Here is a 20,893-nt window from a genome sequence, read left to right on the forward strand (position 1 = left end):
CTGCATGGCTGAGGGGGCCTCAGAAAAGTTACAATCATGGTGGAAGGCAAAGGGGTAGAGAGACACGTCTTACATGGCAGCAGGAGAAAGAGAGAAGCAGGAAGCACCAGATACTAATCAAACAACCAGATCTCGTGAAAACTCACTCAATATCACGAGAACAGCATGGGGAAACTGCTCCTATGATCCAATCACCTCCCACCAGGTCCCTCCCTCAGCATGCAGAGATTACAATTTGGATTACAATTCCAGATGGGGTGGGGACACAGTCAAATCATATCACATTCTATGTAAACCTAAATCAAAACTGCTAATTTTGTTTTCCAAATCTTTTATATCTCTCTTTAATTTTTGTTGCTGGAGTTACAACTTTGTTAGCATTTCCATCCTTTTATTTTCAAACTTTCTGTGTGGTTGGTTGGTTGGTTTTTGCCATTTCTTTTATAAGGACTATATGACTACATTTTGATTTTTTTAATATAACAAGATTATCTGTGCCTTTTCATAGGTGAGTTTAATCTACTTACGTTTAACAGCATTTTTATTTTGTGGTTTTGGTTTCATTCATTTCATTTATTTTTATTTTTCCCATTTTTCTTTCTCACATGCAATTTCTCTGATGTTTAATTTAGTATTTCTAAATTCACCATAAATATAACATAACTTAGCATATTGTAACTCCTGTTTCAATGACTACTCTCTTGTTATTGCAGTCTACATATTTATTTTTCCATTAAAATGTTAAGTGTATTATTATTCTTAATCATAAATTTATTATGATTAAGTTATTATTTCTCAATCAAAAATTACAAGTTTTCCTATTTCTGGGATCATGTTTGTTTCATTTATCATATAGCTTCCCATTGGATCCACTTTTCTGTTTAGGAGGGTGCCTCTTTGAATAGTGCCTTTTAATGAGGATCCATAGGTAGTAAATTCTCAGTCTCTGTGTGTATTGTAATGCCTTTACTTTCACCTCAAAACTGAATGATAATTGAGGTGGGTATAAAAGTATTTTCAGCCCTAGCACTTTGACTATTTTGATCATTGATCTTCTAACAAGTATCACATTGATCGATTTCTGCTATCAGTCTATCATTCATTGTACTTGGTTTTTCTTTTCACTCTCTTAAGGCATTCTCATCATCCTTGATATACTGTAAATTTACTGCAATGTTTCTAGTTATGGACTTATCTTTATTTATACTGCTCAATCTTCTGAGTGAAGCTTTAATTGATGACTTGTATCTTTTCTCAAGCATGGAAAATTTTAAAAGGTCTTCAAATCATGTTTTTCTGCCATTTTCCTCATTCTCTTCTTTTGGGGGTACTGTTAGATTTATGTTAGAGATGAGTGATTTTTCTTTCATATCTTAGCTCTTTTTTAATCTCTTTATCTCTCTGTGCTACTTATGTCTTATATCAATTTTTCAAATCTGCTTCCAAGTTACTAATACTCTTTTTTGAAAGTGTCCAATGTTTATGCCATCTACTGAGCTATTACAAGGAAGGTATTTTCTTTTCTGATATTTCTAAATTTTTTAAAAACCAACTGATACTTTATTATTGGTGCCTGATTTTTCTTCAAAAATTTTTAAAAGTTTCTTTGAACCTCGTACTTAAACATTTTGTTGAGCTTTTAACTTTTTATTTAATTTAAAATGAAGCTACCTTCTAATTTTTTATTCTATATTCTATCTTTCTCAGCATTATTATTTGTAAATGTGTTCTGGGATTTGTCTTAGTCAGTTTGGACTGCTGTAACAGCGTACCATAGACTGAGTGGCTTAAACAACAAATATTTATCTCACAGTTCTGGAAGCTGGGAAATCCAACATCAAGATGTGGGCAGAGCTGGTGTCTGGTGAGGGCCCTCTTACTGATTTACACATGGCCATTTTCTTATTATATCCTCACATGGCCAGGGAGAAAATCATTTCTCTCTAGTCTCTTCTTATAAGGGCACAAATCTCATTCATCAGGGTGAAGCCCTCATGACCTAATTAACTCTCAAAGGTTCCACCTCCTAAAATCATTACATTGGGGATTAGGGGTTCTATGTATAAATTTGTGGGGATTGAATAGGAGGGACGTAAATATCCAGGCTATGACAGAATTTAAATTTGCAGAATTGCAAGTGAAAAAGTTTTATGTCTCTTTCTCTGCCTTACTGTCTGTCTATATGGCATTCTCTCTCTCTGTCTCTGTCTCTGTCTCTCTGTCTCTCTCTCTCTCTGTGTGTGTGTGTGTGTGTGTGTGTGTCTCTCTCTCTCTCACACACACACACTCTCACTTTCTCTCTCTCTCTTCCCATCTGTGCTTATAGCTCTCTCTTTTGCGGTTTAGAAGTTACCTCTAGTTACTGCAAAACTAGTTATACAATAATATCCTAATTTAATCATAGAGAATCTTGCACAGATGGTCCCCAACTTATGATGGATAGTTTGACTTACAATGACTTTATGATAGTACAAAAGCAAAAGCAATATGCATTCAGTAGAAGTTGCACCTCAAATTTTGATATTTTCCTGGGCTAGTAATACATGGTATGATACCTTCACATGGGATTTTCAACACTTTGTTATAAAATAGGTTTGTGTTAGATGATTTTGCCCAATCGTGGGCTAATTTAAGTGTTCTGAACATGTTTAAGGCAGGCTATGCTAAGCTATGATGTTCAGTAGATTAGGTGTATTAAGTGCATTTTCAACTTAAGATATTTTCAATTTGTTACAGATTTATCAGGACGTAACCCCATGGTAAGTCAAGAAACATCTGTATATCCTGTCACTGATCCAGTTGGTGACTAAATTTAGTTCCTGGTTTGGTGCCTGTGTCTGTATCTCCTTCCTCCCAAGGCCCACAACTAGCAAAATGTGTCATCTCAGGCAGTGATTTGGCAACTGTTTTCTCCATTTATCTTTAGCTCCTTTCACAAGTGAGGAAGCTCCATTGTCATCATGGAGTGAACCTAGCTAGCTCTCCCCACATTTAGTGGAACATTTTTTACACCCCCATCCTTTAACCTGCAGGCAGAGGCAAACTACTTCCTGCTTCCAGACCAGGTGCCCATCCAGCTCATGGCTTCAGTCATGCTGCACTTTTCATTTCTGATCCACAGAGATGCTTACCATGTTTCTGAGCCTAACTATCCATTTTTGGCTTTTTAGGTTTTTCTTTGTCTATCATTGCTATATGTTGGAAGATGAATGGAATGTCAAAACGTGTACCACCCTTGAATGGAAATCAGTTAATTCATTTACAAGATTCCGTCTGAAATCCACAAATAACAAACCAGTCTCTTCCCATACTGGCCTCAATATACCACCAAAACTTTTTGCTTTTTTGTTTTGGTTTTGGGTTTTGTTTGTTTGTTTGTTTCTTGAGACAGAGTCTTGCTTTTTCACCCAGGCTGGAGTACAGTCACAGGACCATGGCTCACTGCAACCTCAACCTCCCAGGCTCAAGCAATGCTCCCACCACAGCCTCTCAAGTAGCAATTGGGACTACAGGCACACACCAGGACATCTGGCTAATTTTTTTTTTTTTTTTTTTTTGTAGAGATGGAGTCACGCCATGTGGCCCAGGCTGGTCTCAAACTCCTGGCCTCAAGTGATCCTCTCGCCTAGGTCTTCCAAAGTGCTGAGATTACAGGTGTGAGCCACCATACCCAGATAACTTTTTTCTATTCTGCAGAAATATCAGACACTTTAACAGCTCCTTGCTTTTGAATACTGTATTTCCCTCTCCATTCTTCTCCTGGTTAATGCTTACTCATCCTCTGAGATCCAGGTCAAATGGCACCTCCACTATGAAGCCCTCTCTGACATTAGAAGGTGGTTAGTTCTAATACTAACTTCATATTCACCCAGTGTTATTTATTTGTAGCCCCTGTAATAAGCTATTTATGTTATCTCTGAAGATCTTCATGGTAGGTACTATTTTTATCCTCCTGTTCACAGATGAGGAACTTTAGCTTGGTGTGGTTAAGAAACTTCTCCACAGATCACGCACAGCTAGTAGCAAAGCCAAGAATGGGACCCAGCCAGTCAGACTCCTAAGCCTATTGTTTAATTATATGTTCTCCTGCTGTTCTGTCTTCTATGTTCTCACCATGTTTTGCTATGCCTCTGAAATCGATATTATAATCTGTTTATCTGTGTGGGATACCATGATACACACACTGTGGTAACACTGCCTACCCAACAGTCCAACCCAGAGCCTGTGAGTAATCTCAGGTTTGCCCTTTCCCCTCTCCTACACATTTGCTCATGCACCACCCATGTCCAGCTTGCTTCTTAATATTTATCAAATCTCTCTTCCCTCTCTATCTCCACTATTGCTGCCTTAGTCAGATCTGTATCAGTTCTCTCTTAAACAATGACCAACCATCTCATTCCTGGACTCCCCGTCTACAGTCTAGATTCTCAAAACCCATTCAACACACCACTGAACAACTGCAACTCTGCTTAAAATGCATCAATGACTGGCCAAGACTTTAAGACAGAATTGATGTTCTTGAACATGCCATGTCCTCAAAATCTAGCACCTAGCCCAATGACTGACACAAAGTAAGCACTCAACAAAATATTTAACAAAAAGTTTTATGGTCTTATATCAATTTTTCCTTCATATGATGCCTTTAGTAAGCATGATACCTTCCTATGTGCCTGGCAGATAGTGGAACTTTGACAGATGTCTGCAAAGCCATCTACTGCTCGATTACTCAGAGCTGCAAAATACCTTGGCTAGTAAATAATATCAGCAAAGTTAAGCAACACAAAAGTTTCACCAATACCTTTCTCACTCCCAAAGAGGCACATCCATAGAGAAAACCCCATAGGATTGACTGACATTAAACTTGAATTCACAGGAAGAGTTGACTCTTGGTATTTTCTTGAAGGTAAAATGGACTTTTGCTGAACAAATCTCTAGTTCTACTAAAAGACTATTTCCTTAAAAAGCACAATACCTTTCTCCCCCATCCTCTTTCAACAAACCCTCCAAATACTGAGAATCTGGAACCAACGAAATATAAAACGCGGGCTGGGCACGGTGGCTCACGCCTGTAATCCCAGAACTTTGGGAGGCCAAGGCAGGAGGATCACCTGAGGTCAGGAGTTCAAGACCAGCCTGACCAACATGGAGAAACCCTGTCTCTACTAAAAATACAAAATTAGCTGGGCATGGTGGCACATGCCTGTAATCCCAGCACATGCCTGTAATCGGGAGGCTGAGGCAGGAAAATCACTTGAACCCGGGAGGCAGAGGTTGTGGTGAACCGAGATCGCTCCATTGCACTCCAGCCTGGGCAATAAGAGCGAAACTCTGTCTAAAAATAAATAAATAAATAAAATAAAAAATAAATTAAAAAAAGAAATATAGAATGCATGGGGCAGGGGTGGCATGAGGACAGAAGTTTTCTACTTACTGAGCCCCTCCCACCCCTACCAATAATCTATTCCCCAGAAAGCTCTCATGCCCTTCCCACCTAAGTCCTTGCCACAGGAAATATTTTCAAGTCTCCTGTGTTTGACCCATGTGAAGAGCAGCTTTGGCCCCTTATTTCAACATAGGGTTATGTTGATGTAGCCTGAAAGCAAACTGCAAAGTTTCAGCTTTTTTTAATTGACCGGAAATGTGAAGAATAAACTCCTCACTTCCACTCACTGCGGTTCACACGACGAGCGCGGAGATGGAGTGAGCGGTGAGACGTGCATGTTTCATGCGGGCAGAAATCGCGTCTAGGCTGTTGACTACACATAGTCACGTAAAGACTGATGCTTTGTGAGTGGCGAATGCAGAGCTGTCTTGTGAAGTAAACACAGCAAGTACCAGTTTGCTGTTAGACAGATCATCCCACAGGTGAGAGTCCAGGCAACAGCAAATAACTTAACCACAGTAGCAGACATAAACATGCATTCACATCCACTGACTGTTTCCTTGTCAGCCAGAAAACAGAGCAAAATATCCATGATTTATATACGTAACTTTCTGTTTCAGGGAAAACTTTTTAGGAGCTTTGGGTACAGGAACTATGTATAACAGTAAAAGACATTATCTGTCTCATTCCCGGTGAGCCCTGTGATCCTTAAATTAAGGCTGTTTTCCTTCTTTAGTTGAACAGTGTTACTAAAATCTATCTAAGACCAGAGAACATTTTTTTTTTTTTTGAGATGGAGTCTCACTCTATCCCCCAGGCTAGAGTGCAGTGGCGACATCTCAGCTCACTGCAACCTCCGCCTCCTGAGTTCAAGTGATTCTCCTGCCTCAGCCTCCTGAATAGCTGGAATTACAGGCACACACCACCACATCCAGCTAATTTTTGTATTTTTAGTAGAGATGGGGTTTCATCATGTTGGCCAGGATGGTCTCAATCTCCTGACCTCGTGATCCACCTGTCTCAGCCTCCCAAAGTGCTGGGATTACAGGCATGAGCCACCACGCCCGGCTGACCAGAGAACTTTATAATCAAGCCTTGAAGATTCATATATGCTAGTATTACTTATTTATTTATTTTAATGAGAAACTGATCATAAAAGAAAACCAAGCAATCATGATTTCGTGCATAACACTTGGTTATCACCACAGTGTGATTCAAGGAAACTTTATCAATATCAAGGACTACATAAACCAATTCTTAGAGAAGTCTGGGGATAGTGCCAAATCTAGTAACTATACTGAAGATTTCCCAACACACAATGAGCCAGATTCTAAAGGCGTATGTGTCTGCATGTGTGTGTGTGTGCGCGTGTGTGTGTGTGCATGTGTGTGTGTGTGTGCGTGTGTGTGTGTGCATGTGTGTGTGTTGTGACAGGGTCTTGCTCTGTAGCCAAGACTGGAGTGCAGTGGACCAGTGCAGTCTCGATCTCCTGGGCCCAAGCGATCTACCCACCTCAGCCTCCCAAGTAGCTGGGACTACAGACACGAGCCAATACGCCTGGCTATTTTTTGTAAAGATGGGGTCTCCGTATGTTGCCCACGGCTGGTCTCAAACTCCTGGCCTCAAGTGACCTTCCCACCTCAGCCTCCCAAAGTGCTGGGATTACAGGCATGAGCCACTTCTCCCGGCCTTGAAGTATGAAGTTTATCCAAAGGACAATGGGACATTGAACCAATGTAAGCAGGCAAGTGGCATGATCAGACTTCCATTTAAGAAAAATTCACTCTAGTTGTCGTGTGGCAATTGGATTGGAGGGACACAGGGCCAGAGGCAAAAGCCCAGGGGAAGAGGGCAAGAGCTGTGGCTGTGAAGATGGAGAAATATTTAAGAGACTGAACCGATAGAACTTGGTGGATTGATACTTTTGGATCTACATGAAATTTTAGCTTTGAAGATCTCATTGTTTCATTTAGAAGAGAGAAAAGAATACTATCAGGTAAACTCAGCTTAGCAAAACAGGACAATGCTGTTTGGTATACACATAATAAAATTTCAAATAACACTTAAAATTTAGTTGTGAATTCTGAGCAGTTTTCTTAGCACCACTTACCATACCAGCTTCAGTGAAAACTAGCAGGCTAGGATCAGCGAAAGGACCTTAAAGATATATTCCTTCCCCCATCCCCAACAAGATGGTATGCTCCTCATCTTTATACCCCAGCACCAAGCAGTTTGTTCAACCCATATAACTCAATAAGTGTTAGTTTAGTGGAAATGAAGTGTAATTCAAGATGTGATTAGGCCAAAGGTGTCAAACCTACTGAAACTACCTAGCATAAATATAGGTCTCTTGTGCTACATTTTATTTAGAGAACAAATGACAGCAGAAAATTGAACTAATTTTCTGAATGGAAAGATAAAGTAGGGTAACCACTGAAAAGCTGCTGGAAGAAATGCTTAAAAGAAATGTTCAGCAGTGCCGCCCAGACACTGACGGCTGTGAGATTAAAATAACGGAAAAATAGACACACAAGGAGAGCTGGCTGATTGACTCTAGGAGTAGAGATGGCTCATGAAATGAGGAAGATCCATAAATAGCCAGAGTTCCCACTAATAAGAATAGAATTAATTTGTACACAAGACCAAGAGAAACAGATTACCTATTATAGTGGTAATGGCTCTAGGTCGGGAATTACATGGATGATATGTTAGTCCTTTGGTAATCACATCTGTGCTCCGATTCCAATACCCAGGGTTATACTTGTAGATGTAGAGACTTTAACTTGTCCAAAGCCAATTAAATCTCCAGTTCCTACCCTACCTGGTACAGTGCCTGATGCATGACAGAATCAGGATAGGTAAGGGTAGGTAATATTAAGTGAATGTTCCAATGAACAAATTAATTTAAAACACTTAAATGCTCTCTTATTACCTTGATTTCCAGTTCCTCTTAAACATTTAAGATGAACTTCCTCCAGTTGGAAGATTACATCCTTTCAGTGGAAAAGGTGGAGCAATAGAAGAATTAAACATTGCATTACCTTTCCCAAGGATACAACAATCCTAATCCTTTCTTTTTTATGTCTTTGTTCCAAATAGCACATACACACATGCTTATAATCCTTTTTTTTTTTTTTTTGAGACAGAGTCTTGCTCTGTCACCAGGCTGGAGTGCAGTGATGCGATCTCAGCTCCCTGCAACCTCCACCTCCCAGGTTCAAGCAATTCCCCTGCCTCAGCCTCCTCAGTATCTGGGACTACAGGTATGCGCCACCATGCCCAGCTAATTTTTGTATTTTAGTAGAGACAGTGTTTCACCATGTTGGCCAAGATGGTCTCCATCCCCTGACCTCGTGATCCACCTGCCTCAGCCTCCCAAAGTGCTGAGATTACAGGCATGAGCCACCATGCCCAGCCATGCTTATAATCTTAAAATGGAATTTTTCCTATTTAAAAATTTTCATTTTTGTTACTCTGAACTTCAACTTCCTTACTCTATTTTTACAGATCTGCGATGTCCATTTGCATTAAATCTTGACCACAGGACTCCCTTTTAGCATCCTGTAAACAAGTCTTTATATCAACTCCTAGCCAAAGCCTCCTACCACAGCCACATTTATTCTCTTATTTGTTCCTCTTATTTATGTTCCTTGTAATTATTCACATTTCTATTATCAAAAAACACCCATCCAACCATGCCCATTGGATCACACCTTCCTTTTCTCCAAGCTTTAGGTGGCAAATATCCTACAATGCATGACTTCTTTTTTTTAAAAGAAACACCTTATCCTTTGTTGGTCACTCCCCATTCATGATTCAGGCCTGTGTGTGCTGGTGAGGCCGTCCTCCCAGTTGAGCTAATTTTTATATCTGGTGTGAGGTAAAGGTCCAGCATCATTATTTTATTTTATTTTTTTAATTGAGATGGAGTAACCCTCTGTTGCCCAGGCTGCGGTGCAGTGGCGGATCTCAGCTCACCGCAACCTCTACCTCCCAGATTCAAGCGATCCTTTCGCCTCAGCCTCCCGAGTAGCTGGGACTACAGGTGCGCGCCACCATGCCCGGCTAATTTTTGTATTTTTAGTAGAGACAGAGTTTCACCATGTTGGCCAAGCTGGTCTCAATCTCCTGACCTCAAGTGATCCACCCACCTTGGCATCCCAAAGTGCTGGGATTACAGGCGTGAACTACCGCACTCGGCCAATACATAACTTTTTATAATTTGTGTTTTCATTTTTAATTTTTGCAGTCTGGTATTTCAAAGTTTCCTGCATTTTTTTCATATGTAGTAAGTTTTCTCCTTAATTAGAATTAGCACCAGAATTAAGGTGTTTTCATTGCGTTTTCAATTTCTGGGATATGACATTGTTAGCAAGTCAAGCAAAGGATGTTTTAGCCGCCCTGTATTTTACTAAGGTGTCCCTTTCAGGAGCTGTCTAGTTAACTCAGTTTCTTCATCCCTGTTACCACAAACTCCCTTGACATCCATTTTCTAATTTGCATCAAGAAACCACAGTCCACATTCCAGATTTGGCAGAAAGTCTATCCTCCCAACACACCACTTCTGATTCTGCTTTTAGCTCTGCTCCTAAAACTCTGTCCTATACATCCATCATTGAGGTCATTAGATTTGCCAAAAGAAGCACACCGTACAATCCCACAACACTCCCCACAGTCCCTTCTATTAGAAATGCCGTGTTACTGACATCAACTTCCTAATTTTTCCCTGCATAAGTTTCGTTGTCTAATAGAGGTTATATACTTGCTCAATTCACTTACCTATCTTAGGCAAACGTATGACCATAAAACTGTTTTAAAAGATACCCATGATTTCGGTGAAATTATTATTATTTTTTTAAGGCGGAGTCTCACTCTGTCCCCCAGGCTGGAGTACAGTGGCGCGATCTTGGCTCACTGCAACCTCCACTTCCCAGGTTCAAGTGATTCTCCTCCTTCAACCACCTCAGTAGCTGGGATTACAGGCGCACGCCACCATATCCAGCTAATTTTTGTATTTTTAGTACAGACAGAGTTTCACCATGTTGGCCAGGCTGGTCTCAAACTCCTGACCTTGTGATCTGCCTGCCTCGGCCTCCCAAAGTGCTGGGATTACAAGTGTGAGCCACCGTGCCCAGCCCAATTTCAGTGAAATTATTAACAGAATTTTTCCTACAGAGATTGCATGAGAGGTTCCACTAGTACCATAGCTAGCATCTTCTTAAAATATAATTTATGTACAGTATATTAAAATCATGGTGTGCAGCTTAAACTTTAAAAGTAAAAATCTAGAGGTCTTAAATGCTTGATGACCATAAGACCGTTTAAATCTAGCAACAGGGTCTTTGGTTCTACTGTGGCTAATGACATTGAGGACAATAAATTGCTAGCCAAACTTGAAATCAACCTACTATTTTACTCATTCATCAAACTGACAATATCTAAAAGCCTGGGGTATTCCAAAGGATACTTACAAGAGCACTGCCATCAATAGCCATGTATGATGTCATCTTAGTAGAAACAAAAGCTAGAAGAGAAAAAATGTTTTCAGTTAAATGTGAGATTAAAGTGTTCATAAAAACATATATCTCTTTGAGTGGGGAAAGAAAATATTTCTATTGTGATTAATCAATTTTACAATAAAAGTAATTCATTAAATAGCCCTTCGGCCAGGCATGGTGGCTCATGCCTCTAGTCCCAGAGCTTTGGGAGGCCAAGGCAGGAGGATTGCTTGAGGCCAGTAGTTCAAGACCAGCCTGAACAACATAGTGAGACCCTGTCCCTAAAAGAAAAAAAACATAGCCAGTTGTAGTGGCACACACCTGTAGTCCCACCTGCTCAGGAGGCTGAAGTGGGAGGATTGCTTGAGCCCAGGAATTCAAGGTTACAGTGAGCTATAATGGCACCACTGCACTCCAGCCTAAGTGACAGAACAAGATCCTGTCTCTTAAAAAAATTTTTTTAATGAATAAATAAATAGCTTTTTATTTCAGAACTCAATAAGCCAACTGTTTAAAGTTGAGTTCATAAGATAAGCCAGAATTTCATTTATACATTTGTCAATATTCTTTTCAAGTACTCAGCAAGATATGTATATGATTTACACACTTAATATTGCCATATATATATATACACACACACAAACACACACACACATTTTGAGAAGTGGAAATGTTTTCCTCTTTATGATAAACAGTGCAACTAAGATGTGAAAATGTGGCCCATCACTATTATCCAACTTTGAAAACATAGCTAACTCCCCTGCCTCTGAAGTCCCAAACTTTAATACCAAGATGGGCTCCTTTTGATGTTTGCACTTTGTAGTGGGTTGCCTGAGAAACAAGATATTCTGTGGTTTCAAGAAAAGCAAATGAAAACAAAAGGAAAAAAATCCTCATGTTTTCAACATTGACAAGCAAGAAACTTGTTAAAGATCCACAAGCCACTGAAACTCTCCCCAAAGCAGACAGCTTTTCAACTTCTTCCCAGTGACACCACAAGTACACATTCATGACCTGTTTGTTTCTTACACCAGTGGAGGTCCCCAAATTCTGAGTAATGGAAACTCCTTTTAAATATCAAAAATGCTATGTTTATATTACATAGATATTAATAAGACATTTATTGGTAAAATGTGAAAGAGAGAAACCACAATAAAAAAACTGATAAATTTACTTAATTTTAACTTATTTCTTAAAAAAACATTAAAATCTAAATTAAAAAAATCAAGTCACAAGCTGATAAAAATATCTGAAATATACATTTAATACATAAGAACCATAAAATAGAGTTCTTACATGTCACAAAGAAGATAATAAGCAAACTAAATAGAAGAACAAATAAAGGAAAATAGAAAAAAATAAAATACAAATAACTAATGCCTAATCTCATTAGTAATAAAATAAACGCAAAATAAAATACCGTGATTCCATTTCTAATCTTCAAGATTGGAAAAAAAATTAAGTGATAGAAGTCAATTTGGGTGGAGGTGGAGGTGTGTTGAAAAGAATACTCTCGGCCGGGCGCGGCGGCTCACGCCTGTAATCCCAGCACTGTGGGAGGCAGAGGCGGGCAGATCACGAGGTCAGGAGATCGAGACCATCCTGGCTAACATGGTGAAACCCCGTCTCTACTAAAAATACAAAAAATTAGCCAGGCATAGTGGCGGGCGCCTGTAGTCCCAGCTACTCAGGAGGCTGAGGCAGGAGAATGGCGTGAACCCGGGAGGCGGAGCTTGCAGTGAGCAGAGATTGCACCACTGCACTCCAGCCTGGGCGACAGAGCGAGACTCCGTCTCAAAAAAAAAAGAAAAGAATACTGTCACATGTTGGGATATCAAAATGTTACATGATCTTGGGTTGTCGCTCTTCTGGCCAGAAACTTCTGTAGCTAGTGGCACCTTTGCCCAAGTTCTTGTCCTGCATCTGGGAATAATGAGCTACACAGAGAAGTAGAGGAGAGCAAAATGAAGAGGAGCTTTATTGAGTGTTAGAACAGCTCAGAGAAGACCCATAGTGGGTCATTCCTCTCCATAGGCAGGTCGTCCCATGGAGTGTTCAGCTTTCAACGGAGAGGAGGCCCTGGAGAGGGCAGCTCCTCTCTGCAGGCAGGTTGGCTGGAAGTCTGCAGCAGCTCTTGGCAGAGAGGAGGCCCTGGAGTGGGTTGCTCCCGTCTGCAGCTGGTAGTCCCAATGTCCCTGCAGGTCCTGAAGCTCTCAGCAGAGAGGGTAGCTCCTCCCTGCAACTGGTTGTCGGGATGTCTGCTCAGCTCTGGCTGATCTTGGGGCTTTTATGGCCTCAGAGGTGTGGAAATGCACACAGATCGGTCCATGGGTGGCCATGGGAGGGACCAGAAAAGGCACCACAAGTTCCCACTCCAGTTGGTGGGACTGGCAGCCCGGCCCCCAGTCTTCAGGCCCTCCCTGGCCTGAAGGTGGGGCCTCACCAGGGACCTGCCCCCTTCTGCCCTGGAATCTGTCTGCCTCCTGCTGCTGTTCATGGTGCCTGGGCTTGTGGGGACTTTGCTCCCATCAGAGCAGGCACCAACAGCAGGGAGAAGCCAGGCAGCAGGAGCAGGCACTTCTGGGCCTGCAAGGACAGCAGGGGCCTTCCCAGGCCCCTAAGAGTGCAGTGATGCCTGAGTCTGGGGGTGGGGTATGTCCTGTCTGCTCTTTGGAGCAGGGTCTGCAGCTACAGCCTGCTCAGCTGTGGTTTGGGTAGCTGCAGCAGCAACCAGGGAGCTCCATTTAAACTCAGAAGCTTTCTTTTGTATCCATTTTACCTGCTTAATTCCTAACTATCCCTTAAGTCCTCTCTGTCCACACCCATTGCCATCATCCTAGTCCAAGCCATCAGCACCTCCCTCTTGGACCACTGCAAGAACATCCTAACTGATGTCCCAGCTTTCTCTCTGGCCCAGTGATTTTTTTTCAATGCACATCTGACTATTCACCTCTTTCCTTAAATCCCTACAATGGTCATTGGTCTTTAAATAAAGATCAAAATTGTGAAAACTTCCTACAAGTGAGGCTTTGCACCATCTGACCACTACCTCATCTCCAGCCCTTCCTTGGGTTGTTTCCATATCTGTTTCTATCTCCCTTACTCATTGTCTTTTTTTTTTTAAGTCCTCAAACACATTTATTTCCATTTCAGAGCCTTGGTGCATGCTTTTTCTCAACAGTCCCCACCTAGGATGGCTTATACCATCTAATTTTTCAACTCTCTGACAGAAGGTCACTCCATCAAGAAAACCTTCCCTGATCCTTGGGAGAGATCGATCCCCTTTTATAGCCTCTCACATCACCTTTTTTTTAATTCATAGAAGTTTTCATTGTTGTAGTGAATGATTAATTTTGCAATTGGTCCTTTAACATCTGACTCTCCATTATAATATAAGCTACCTGAAGGCAGCCACTGTGTCTGGCCTTGTTCACTTATTTGCTGCTGTGTCCTCAGTCTCTGTAGGCAAGGTGGTTCAATATATATTTGTTGAGTAAATGAATTAAATATACAAGCAATAAAACCACTCACTATACATGAGTTTCCAGAAAGGAAATCTATGGATTCCAAATTTTTGTTTTGTAAAATATTGGCATCATGAATATCCCATTAGAAAGCTCCTTCCCAATCTGCAGGATATGGAAATGAGATGGTGTTGATGTCATACCTCCTTCGGTCAAAGAGCAAAAGGGTAGAAATAATATGCAGTCACTGGCATGGGTGGTGGAGGTGGGATGAGAGACAGCTAGGGATGGATGTACCTTTGTGGAGTCTGTGTATGAGTGTTTCATTAATAATCTTGGAGTTTCAGTGCTTTGTTTCTTTTTTTTTTCTTTTCTTTTCTTTTTTTTTTTTAATTTTAAATTTAAAAAAAAATAGAGACAGGGTCTTGCTCTATAGCCCAGGCTGGTCTCAAACTCCTGGTTTTAAACAATCCTCTTGCCTCGGCATCCTAAAGCATTGCGATTACATGAGTGAGCAACCATGCCTGGCCAGTACTTTGTTTCTTGAAGTAGTTGAAACATATGAAACCTAAATTCCACTAAAATGATTCAAAAATAATTTTGGGCAGAAGAACCACCAAAATAAGCTAAGCTCAACTCTTGTTTCTCCTCTTCCAGTCAAAGCCCATGGCCATAATCAAGAAGAATTAGGAAAATAAATGAGGGCTATGGAGACTCATGTACGTACTTTTGATTGTTTGGACAATGAGAACTGGTTCAGCTAACCAGGTTAACCAGGACACATGGTGTCCATATGTTGATAAGCTAAACAGGTAGCTCCAAGGTTTTGATGAAAAAATATATATAAAGTACACAATAAAAGCAGCTTGTGAAAAAAATAATCCTGGCAAAGGTGTTTTGAGAGTAATAACTTTTCAGTATTCACAGTCCTTTCTGAGAATATCAGTTTAAGCAAAGTGCCTATACATAAGAATTGAAGGAAGAAATAATGACTATTTGATATGTCTTGAGAATGAATTTTTGAATTACCACAAATTTAAAAATAGATAAGACCCTAATGACAGGGTAACAAAACACTTTTGTATATCAAGAGGTTTCCAGTTCTTTGCTTTCAACAAAATTAAGGAAAAACCTATTTGAGTTGTCTATGGATTATGAAAGTAATTGTTGTGATAAATCACCATGTGATATTTGACATATCCTTGAAAGGAGTTCAAAAAGTGCTCAATTCCTACATATTTACTTACGTGAAAAATATTTCTGCTTACATACATAAAAACCAATAATAGGATTAGAATTAGTTCTCAACTGTCTCATTGTAGTAATAAATAATGTTCATTCATGTGTATGTTACATAATTAGGGGGTAATGTCTTATCTATCTCATTAAGTACTGCATATTCAATAAAAATATTTATCTGTTTTATTCAATTATTATCAGTCAAAATGTGTAGTATATCATATTAATGCTTGTTAAATTATGTACCAATAATAATTGTAATAATAACTCTGAATAAAATTTTTTGGCTTAAATAATTATGTCACCAAAAAATTTTTAAATTAATTTCAATTTAAATACGTATTCTTGGCCAGGTACGGTGGCTCACGCCTCTAATCCCAGCACTTCGGGAGGCCAAGGTGGGCAAATAGCTTGAGATCATGAGTTCAAGACCAGCCTGGCCAACATGGTGAAATCCCATCTCTACAAAAAATACAAAAATTATCCAGGTGTGGTGGTGCACACTTGTGGTCCCAGCTACTAGGGAGGCTGAGGTGGGAGGATGGCTTGAGCCCAGGAGACTGAGGTTGCAGTGAGCCGAGATTGTGCCACTGCACTCCAGCCTAGGTGACAGAGCCAGACTTTGTTCCAAAAAAAAAAAAAAAAAAAAAAAGACTATTCTTTTAGCTTAAATGTATGATAGAATTATCAATAAAATATTTTCAGGTGTAAAAATATATAATAGGACTTGGCACAGTGGCTCACCCACTTATAATCCCTATAATCCCAGCACTTTGGGATGCTGAGGTAGGAGGATCACTTGAGGTCAGGAGTTCAAGAGCAGTCTGGGCAACATAGCAAGACCCCATCTCTACAAAAAAAAAAAAAATAAGAAAAATCAGCCCGGTATGGTGGCAGGCATATGCAGTTGGGCGACTGAGGCAGGAGTATCCCTCCCACCCAGGAGGTCAAGGTTGCTATGATAGTGCCACTGCACTCCAGCCTGGATGACAGAGTGGGATCCTGTCTCTTAAAGAAAAAAAAAATCATATAACAGAATAAAAATCCATATGATAGTGGAATGAAAATATGAGTTTCAGGAGAAAAGAAAACAATGTAAAATGTACAAGTCCTAAAGATTGCTTTTAGAAAAAATTATAGGACATACCAACTCTTTATGATATCTATATTATATAGGTTACTTTTATACAGAAGTATAACTTTTTTTACCATCACTATTTACAATATGCCAGAAACCACATCTTTTCAACTACATGTATGACAAAAACTTTAGGTGACAATTTGAAGTATAAGGGGGTACATGAGGCTCTTAAGTTCTTTTATGGGTACACAACCAAAAATATATGCTTAAAACTCGGCTGGGTTCAGTGGCTCACATCTGTAATCCCAACAGTTTGGATGACCAAGATGGAAGGATCACTTGAGACCAGGAGTATGAGATCAGCCTGGGCAACATAGCAAAACCCTCATTTTTACAAAAATAAAATAAAAATTAGCAGGGTATGGTGATGTGCACCTGTAGCCCCAGCTACTCAGGAGGCTAAGGTGGGAGGATTGCTTGAGCCCAGCAGTTCAAGTCTGCAATGAGCTTTGATTGTGCGATTGCACTCCATCCTGAACAACAGAGTGAGACTCTGTCTCTAAAAGAAAACCACTGCACTAAAGTATGTAGATTAGAGTCAAGTAGGTTTAAGTTCAAATCCCAACTCTGCCACTTGTTAAATGAGAAAACTTATGGAAATTGCTTAATGCTCTGTCTAGCAAATGCCTCCTCTTTGAATAATAATAACCAACTCATAAGGTGTTTGTGAGAATTAAATGAGATATCATATGGGAAGCACACAGGGCACAGTGCATGCTTAGTAAGTGGTAGCAATTACCTAGAATGGGAGCCATTACCTAGAAATAGCTTCATTATACAAAACTATTCTTCCTAATGGAATTGGTATACAACTAAAGGGACTGAACAAGTGTGATAACAGGCTTCATCAAATAAAATAGCTTTCACACTTCAAGGTTGGTTAAACTCTCTAGCCAACTAACCAACGACATTTTTGGTGCCTTGTTTCAGAGTTTAAGGGAATAGTTATCTCAGTCATATTTACAACAGTTATCTTCTTTAAAGAACAATTTCTTAACATACTACAACGTGAAACATAGCCAAACCAATGAAATCATTAATTGTTTAAGTTTGTTAAATGAAATAAAATGCATTCCTGATAAACTCTGTAACTGAAAACTAGAAAATATGTTTTGTTAGCAAATGAGTAATAAAGTCAATTTCAAAGAAGAGATTTTCCTTCACATATATTAATAAAGAATCATTCCATTTTGTTTTAATCACAAATTGCATGCTTCTTAAACCAAGTGTGTTTCAGCAATTTTAGAAATTGTTTAGTAAGTTATTTAAGATAGAAATATGGACTCTCATCCTATACTATTTTAAACCCAGAAAATAAACCAAGAATATCAATCCCCAACAAACACACTATTTATACAGAAGGCTAGCATAATCAGTATTTTTTTAAGAATCAAGAAAAAAATTCCACTAAGGGGAATTATTCATTCAACTGATGCAAAGGTAACTGTCCTGGTTATTCCCTAATAGACATTATCATCTTTGGAATGATGCAGTAAAATAAGTACCATGCCTAATGTTTTACACATTTTTAAAAGGAAGATAATATATTGTGATTTAGAGACGATTTTCCAGTTGAAATAACATCGGAGCTAGGTTGATTCTCTTTCTCACGGAGCCTTAAGTGAAAACAAAACAGGTCTGAACTAAAATTTTTAAAACCCACAGATTAATTTATCCTTTAAAATTATAATGCTAGCATTCAACAAGACATTATCACAGCAGCAAGTGGATTTATACAAAGTCCGCAAACACAGGCAAACAATGTGCATTATTCTTAATCCAGAAGCCAGAGCTAAGAGGAAACAAAAAATGTTTGTTATCCTCGTGGCAGAAGTCTTGATCATCGACAAGCAGGTAATCCATGTGGCAGCAAACGTCCACACTCTACTGGAGACAAGCACTGTTTATAAGCGAGCATGTTCTGTTAAATGACAGTCCATCACAGCAATGCCATGGAAAACAGAAGAGAACATTCATCTTTGCTCACATATAAAAGCAAAGGACATGAGATAATCCATTCGTTTTGCCAATTAGTAGGAGATTTCACTTGTCAAGGCAAAGCAGGAGAGAAGGAAGCAAATGCAAGATGTACACAGTCTGTGTACAGTGACATATGGGGCAGGGGCGGTTTGGGGTTGTGACTTTGTTCAGGAACTTTATGAAGAAGAAAATAGCTTCATCCAAATTATTTTAAGCTTTTTTCTTTTTCTTTGTCTTTTTTTTTTTTTTTTTTTTTTTTTTCAGGCAGAGTCTCCCTCTGTCTCCCAGGCTGGAGGGCAGTGGCGTGATCTCGGCTCGCTGGAAGCTGCGCCTCCCGGGTTCACGCCATTCTCCTGCCTCAGCCTCCCGAGTAGCTGGGACTACAGGTGCCCACCACCACACCAGGCTAATTTTTTGTATTTTTAGTAGAGACGGGGTTTCACCATGTTAGCCAGGATGGTCTCGATTTCCTGACCTCGTGATTCGCCGGCCTCAGCCTCCCAAAGTGCGGGGATTACAGGCATGAGCCACCGTGCCTGGCCGCTTTTTTCTTTTTAACTTAAGCTCAAAGTGTCATTCTGATTCCAATCCATTTTCTACTTGCTGTACAATATTCTTATTGTTTCTCTTTCATTTATCTTCCCTTTTTTATTGTTGTCTTTTCCACTCATTTCGTTGCATTTCTTTTCTGCCTTCTCTCCACTTTGATGATGAATTGACAGATGGTTTTAAGAACCACAGCTTTTTTCAAACAGAGAAACTATGATGCTTAAAATTACTTTATTTTTGACACCATAAAAATACTGCAATCCATCATCTGTGGAGACTGGCAGGCCTCTTCCCTGCTTTCCCTTCACAAATTCCCACATAAGCTGTCAGCCCTGACAATCAGGGCTCAGACACACAAAATCCACAAAGCTAAGGGAGATAAAAGACTTTCTTTCAGCCAATAATGTCAATCTTTCCTCCCAGTGGACCATTTTACCATAGTAACAAACAGGTGGAAAACTGCAAGAGATCTCAAACGATTTGCCTCTTTTACATTCTGGAAGGGCCTACCACATGCCAATGGCTATTGGCCATGCCCCTCTTGGAGGTACAAAGCTCCCCTGAGTTGCTGAACTACAAGGGTCTCTTGTCCTTCTGTGGGTTTCCTGAACCTGAAACTTCTAAAATGTGGTCTGCACCTGCAGGGGCCACTAGGCTGGGGCAAGCAGAGACCTGCCGTGGGCCACACCCTGGCCAATCCTCCTCAGAGCACCCAGAGCCCAGCCCTGGCCCACATGCACCCTGTGTTGGTTGTGCCCAATCAAGGTTCCACTCACCAGAACATGGGGTAGACCAGAGGCCCTGAAAAGCACTGGAACTTGTTTCTACAGAGTTGGGTTTGTTCTGTGGTTGTCTTAAGTTCCATGACACCTGCCTGGAGAGTAGTTGTTGTCACTGGTTCTCCAAAACAGGGATAGATGTTCAATGATTCCAATTATTTATATAGGCAGGGGTCCTGCAATGCATATTTTCACCTACCCCTCAAAGACACATAAACACACACACCCTAGTGGCAGCTCTTGTTCAGTTTTACCAATGCAGATAAAACACACCATCACACCTGCCTCTCCTGCGCCAGCTCCAGATCCAAGGAACTTCTAGGAGCCAGTCACTCCAGCTCCAGATCCAAGGAACTTCTAGGAGCCAGTCACTCTAAGATCCAAGCTAGCTGTATGCTGAAGCGTGATTCTAAGGGATTGTGACTGAAATTCCAGGAGGCACCTCAAAAGTTTGTACTGTCCTCAAGCTGCTACATCATATGAGAAAAAGGCCACCAGCTCCCTAATGAGGACACAGGAAGCAGTGGTAGCTCCTAGACAAGGTATCAATTATGAGGCCCACTGCAATCTACTACAGTCTGTTCCATGAGCACAGCCTGGTTCCTTCCAGGTCCCTACTAGGGTATCCCCCAAATAACACCCCCAATTCCTGGTTTGCTTCATTCCAGTCAGTGGGGCAAGAGCTGATACAGTGCTCTAGGATGAGCCAGATAGGAATAGCAAGTGATGGCCCTTACCTTTCTGCAATTTGCATCTCTCTGTTTCTCCACGTGAATAATAATTACATTTTCTGTCTGCAGAAGATGAAATGTTTTTCTACTTGGTGAAATTCAGACAGTGTACATGGCTCTGAGGCAGCC

The 20,893-nt window shown here is 40.3% G+C and overlaps 1 protein-coding gene across 3 annotated transcripts in view; it reads right to left on the reverse strand.

Annotated features, from left to right (window-relative positions):
- Positions 1 to 20,893, reverse strand: part of IPCEF1 (interaction protein for cytohesin exchange factors 1) — a 208,627-nt gene that overhangs the window by 99,169 nt on the left and 88,565 nt on the right. For all 3 annotated transcript variants that reach the window (XM_054490561.2, XM_054490559.2, XM_054490560.2), the window contains exon 3: positions 10,855 to 10,907. In XM_054490561.2, the coding sequence (XP_054346536.1) occupies positions 10,855 to 10,890 (36 nt within the window). In that variant the 5' untranslated portion in view covers positions 10,891 to 10,907. The remainder of the gene's footprint in view (positions 1 to 10,854; positions 10,908 to 20,893) is intronic.

Source organism: Pongo pygmaeus, chromosome 5 (genome assembly GCF_028885625.2).
Source record: "Pongo pygmaeus isolate AG05252 chromosome 5, NHGRI_mPonPyg2-v2.0_pri, whole genome shotgun sequence".
Taxonomy (NCBI): Eukaryota; Metazoa; Chordata; class Mammalia; order Primates; family Hominidae; genus Pongo; species Pongo pygmaeus.